The sequence below is a fragment of the Pseudorca crassidens genome, chromosome 10, assembly GCF_039906515.1.
Source record: "Pseudorca crassidens isolate mPseCra1 chromosome 10, mPseCra1.hap1, whole genome shotgun sequence".
NCBI classification, from domain to species: domain Eukaryota; kingdom Metazoa; phylum Chordata; class Mammalia; order Artiodactyla; family Delphinidae; genus Pseudorca; species Pseudorca crassidens.
This window is the reverse complement of record NC_090305.1, coordinates 66,334,620-66,339,987: the sequence shown is the minus strand read 5'-3', so window position 1 is coordinate 66,339,987 and position 5,368 is coordinate 66,334,620. Positions and strand designations below refer to the sequence as shown.

The following is a 5,368-nucleotide window of genomic DNA, read 5'->3' as shown; positions in this document are numbered from 1 at the left end:
CAAGGCGTAGGTTCTGGAGTGAATGGCACCGGGTTTGTGTCCCAGCCTTGCCACGCTCTAGCTGTGTGATCTCAGACAAATTTCTGAGCCTCTGTTTCCTCCCCCAGAGAAATGGGACTAATTCCACCTACACCACGAGCAGTCAGTGAGGCACGGAGGAGCTCACGTTTGTCAAGAACCTAGCACAGCGCCTGAGACAAATTCAGCGCTTGGTGAATGTTTGTTCACCTCCCCCTTTTCTTCCTGGAGCCTATTTTATGTACAAATGTGTAAAAACTATTGCACAAAACAATGCAATGAGGGAAAAATTATTGTTTATTTATCCCGCCTTTGGTAGGAGCTAGTTTACATTTAAGTGGAAAGGTGATATTCTTCCCTTGATGTGCCTTGGGCAGGTTCCTCAGTGGGTGGAGGTGCGGTGTCACTGCACAGATGGCAGAGTTGGCAGAGGTGTTTCCTAAATGCCTTGTTGAGAAACACGTAGAGGAGAGGGTTGACGCAGCAGTGGGTGGTGGCGATGATTTTCATGATCTGGACACTTCTGTTCAGGTTGTAACTACTCTCACAGCCATGCAGGGAGAAGTGTTCGTTGAAAGCAGACAGGAAAAGCGCAATATCGTAGGGTCCCCACATCAGAAGGAAAACAACCATTATGGTGAAAACAAGCTTGAAAAGGTCACAGTTCCTCGCCCCACACTTTAGTGTTTTCCTCATTCGCACGTAGCAAAATACGAAAAAAAACAGTGGCAAAAGAAATCCCAAAATGTTCATCTTTAAGGTCAGAAAATGCTTCCAGAATGTCTCATCAGCTGGTAGGAAGTGAGGTCTGGTAAAGAAGCACTTGTATTTCTGGCTTTCCATCTGAGGTTTGTAAAAAGCAAGTTCAGGCAAAGTGACCAGAATGGCTGTGACCCACGCCAGAGCACTTGTGAAGATGTTGCCAGCCACCATCCTGCAGGCCGAGAAAAGCCTTCTCATGCGGAAAAACTCCTGGTACCTTTGCACAGTCAGAAGGACATTGAAAAATGCCTCACTGTACAGGCCTATGGAGTAGAGTGCCACGACAATTTTACACGGGGGGTCACCAAGAACCCCCTCACGTGAGGCCGTGTAAGCCCAGAACGGCAGGGTGGGCAAGAAACACAAGTTAGAAATTGCCAAGTTGAGGAAATAGATATTTTCCACTTGCTTGAGTCCTTTGTATTTTACCAGGATAAGCACAACCAAGATATTGTCCAGGAGGCCAGCCGTGAACACCATGGTGTAGAGGTAAGGCACCAGCTGGGCTGAGAGAATCTTGGGCTCGTATGGGGTGCATGGTTCTATTTCGTTGTTACTCAGATTGTCTTCTATGAGGACATCATAATCATCCTCTGGTGCTGACGTGTAATTAGCCATCTTCAGGCTGCCCTGTGGAGAAATGAAAGATGATTTTCCCTTCATACAGCTGTGTGGTCATAGAGGAAACGGCACACAGGACTAGAGGATAAATAAATACTTGCCCTTTTCTGGTGTCTGATTTTAGCCAGAGCAGGTCTACAACTCAGAAGACTGAAAATAAACATTTCTTTAACACGCCCTATATCCTGAGAGCAGCTGCTATAATTCATCCCTTCATTAAGCACTTAGGTGTTTAGTAGTATGCGAGCTACCACAGGCAGACAAAAGTAAGCATTACCCTTCTTCATATAACTTCGTTCTCTTGGTAGAAACAAGACTTGCCTACCTGAAGCCATGTAGGAAAAAACACAATTAAAGAGAACCAAGTACCGGGGTTTAGCTTCACAAAATTGGTGTCAGTCGCAATTTCTGTGCATTTAAAAAGTTTGCTCACCCCCCGTAACAGCTTCCTGTGACAGGCAGAGAGGTCTGAGTTCTTCTCTTGAAGGATATAAATAAATGTTTGCAAAAGCGAAACCACCCTAAGCATCAACATGGACATAACTGGTTAAATACATCGAAGACTTACCACTGACCGAGTTCCTAGGCGGGGAGGGTATGGCCTCCTGACCTACCATCCGAGTTGCTGTGGGAACCGTCTGGGCCAGTTAAAAGCTGGCTTCCTTCAGAACAGCTGGCCCCTGACCCTTAGGGCCAAGAGAAACCACTGTTTATCCCCCTGGTGGCTGTGTTCCGCCAGTCACACATCTCAGGGACTAACCAAAATAAAGCAACTTGAAAGCTCCCCCAGACCCCCAGAGAGTTTCTTAAGCTGCAAAGAGAAACTGGGAAGTTGTTTTCTCCTGCTGCTTCCACCCCCACCCCGTACCCCGCCTTTGATTTCCTTGTGGCCATCCTGCTGGCTGCCCTAGATAAGGGAACTAAGTTACTGCTGCTTCTCAATGATACTGAGGGAGGGATAGCAAAGTGCTCTGACGTGTAACTGAGCAGGTGGTGGCTTGCAGCAGAGGAGAGAAGTGTCACATACGATGACTGTGCGTCCAGGCCCAGGGGCCTGAGGCTCCCATGTAGCATTTCATCAGCATTAGCATATGGGGCTTCAAGAACTTGCAGTGAGAACCACTGCTTTGGTTTTCATTGTCCCTTTTGAGAGACGCTGTGTGCTTTGGCTGAGGAATGGGGCCCCAGTAGGGTCTGCTCTGGGGACAGTGGAAGCTACAGAGTGATGTCAGTTGGGAAGGGGGTGGTGCAGAGACAGAGCCTCAGTACCAGTGCCTGGGAGAAATTGATGTGAGGGAACCAAGGAGTTAGGCAAGATGTTAGGAGCTGACCCTGCTCCTAGAAGGAGGGCCCAGCACAGGAAAATTCCATGGTGAGGATGCAGAGGCTCCATCAAGTCACGTGCAGAGAATGTGAGGGGAACAAGTTCAACCCCTGTTTGAGGCTGGGGTGGGGTGACGTTTAAGGCCAGAGAGAAAGGAAGCTGAGAGTCCAGATTTAGAGTGGTGGGAGGAGGGTGTGGGAGGAGGAAGGGGATGGGGGCGGTTTGGAAGAAAGATGAACTGAGAAAAAGAACTTGAAATAACTGGAAAATCTGTATGAACTTCTCCTGGATCAACTCTTTGTATCTGTGATGGACCTAATTTGAGGACCAGTCTTACATGTTGGCTTAGCGTTCATTTCGCTGGTTAAACGACATCTGTTAATGCCAAAGATATGTTTGAGGTGGTAGTCGGTGCAGAATGTGGACCTGCCAAAATAGAAATAGAACTGAGGAAACTATTAAGGGAAAGGAAAAATAAACATTAAAAGGGCCTGGACAAACATGTGATCGAGCATTAAATTTAACTCAGAGGGAAACTCATGATGTTCCTCCGTATGGAGGGGTTGGGAGGGGTTGGGAGGGGTTGGTGCGGGTTGGTGCTGGTGGGAACCTGGCTGTGAATGTTTCCCAGCAGGTCTTCCCCCACCGCCCAGCAGTATGGCTTCTGTGAGTGAGTGAGGGCCACCGTGCCCTGCTCCTTCCTCCTGGGGCTCAGCCCCCTGCGGCTGGGCTATCTGTAGCCACACCAGTACCCCCAGAACTTTGACGGAGTAAGTGATGGTGGCTCGTGGTGCTTTATTGCCTGATACTCACTGGTCAGTCCCAGGCAGGGGACTGAGGGTCAAGTCAAACTTTGAAACTTGAAAAACCCTGTGAACATACACACTGCATTATACGGTCAAGTGGAGGAAAATGGCAGCAAGCAGGCGCCTCATCCGTGTCACAGAACCATGTGAAATTCGAAGTTCCCTAAGGAAGGCACTGTTTGGTAACTTCAGGATCACCCTAACTTCCTGATATTTGTATGGCCTTCACTTTCTGAATTATTTTATTTTGGCTTGATTCCCAGCATTCTGCTTATCCACACCCAGACCATGGGATTCTTTTTTTTTTTTAATTGAGATATAATTGACAAATAACATTGTGTAAGTTTAAGGTGTACCGTATTGATTTGATACATTTATATTGCAATATGATTGCCATGATAGTGTTAGCTAACAAAATTATCAACTTTTCTGGTGGTGGGAAAAATTAAGGTCTCTTCTCTTAGCAATTTTAATGTTTATGATACAGTTTTGTTGTCTATAATCACTGTACTGTGTATTAGATCTCTAAGACTGTGGGATTCTTGGAAATTCTAAATTGGTAGGTAGGAATGGTTTAAAGGTCTGAAGTTGAGGCAAGAGGAAAGTTTTATTTACCATTCTAATATCTGGAACTGTAATAGGGTCATCATTATTGATGAAACTTCACCACATGCTGTGGCTTTGGCATGTAGCTCACAAACCTTACCTTTGAGGCTCTGAGTTCCTCTTTATTACTATAATTAAATCCCAGTTTTAAAAAAATTAAAGTATAGTTGATTTGCAATATTATATTAGTTTCAGGAATATAACATAGTGATTCAGTATTCTTATAGATTACACTCCATTTAAAGTTATTACAAAATAATGGCTATATTTTCCTGTGCTGTACAATATATCCTTGTTGCTTGTTTATTTTATATATAATAGTTTGTATCTTTTAATCCTTTACCCCTATCTTGCCCTTTCTCCCCTTTCCTCTCCCCACTGGTAACCACTAGTTTGTTCTCTACATCCGTGAGTACCTTTCTATTTTGTTATATTCATTTGTTTGTTTTATTTTTTAGATTCCACATATAAGTGATATAGTATTTGTGATAGGATATAGTATTTGTCTTTCTCTGACTTATTTCACTAAGCATAGTACTCTCTAGGTCTATCCATGTTGTTGCAAATTGCAAAATTTCATTTATTTTTATGGTTAATACTCCATTGTATGTGTACACACCACATCTTCTTTATCCATTCATCTGTTTATGGACACTTAGGTTGCTTCCATATCTTAGCTAATGTAAATAATGCTGCTATGAACATTGGAGGGCATATATCTTTTCATGTTAGTGGTTTCATTTTGTTCTGATATATACCTAGGAGTGTAATTGCTGGGTCATATGAAGTTTTATTTTTTTGAAGAACCTCCATACTCTTTTCCACAGTGGTTGTACCAATTTACATTTCCACCAACAGTGTAGGAGGGTTCCCTTTTCTCCACAGCCTCACCAACTTTAGTTTTTTGTGGTCTTTTTGATGATAGCCATTCTGACAGGTGTGAGGTGATGATAATTTTATTGTGGTTTTGATTTGCATTTCTCTGATGACTAATGATGTTGAGCAGTGTTTCATGTGCCTGTTGGCCATCTGTATGTCTTCTTTGGAAAAATGTCTATTCAAGTTCAATCCCAGTTTCAGTCTAGGAAACTGTCATGTTATAACTCTCATTCCCCCATACATGTAGATCACGCATTTATTCAACAAATGTTTGTAAAGTGCCTAGCATGTGCCCAGCACTGTTCCAGGTGCTGGGGACACATCAGTAGGCAAACATCCTGACCTTCATGGG

At 44.1% G+C, this 5,368-nt stretch overlaps 1 protein-coding gene across 1 annotated transcript; it reads right to left on the bottom strand.

Moving 5' to 3' along the window:
* Positions 1–331: 331 nt before the first annotated feature.
* Positions 332–2,205, bottom strand: CCRL2 (C-C motif chemokine receptor like 2). The gene is made up of 2 exons (XM_067755866.1): positions 1,970–2,205; positions 332–1,410 (listed from the first exon to the last, which is right to left on the bottom strand). The coding sequence occupies exon 2, from the start codon at positions 1,396–1,398 to the stop codon at positions 352–354; it is 1,047 nt and encodes a 348-aa protein (XP_067611967.1). The 5' UTR covers positions 1,399–1,410; positions 1,970–2,205; the 3' UTR covers positions 332–351.
* Positions 2,206–5,368: the final 3,163 nt, after the last annotated feature.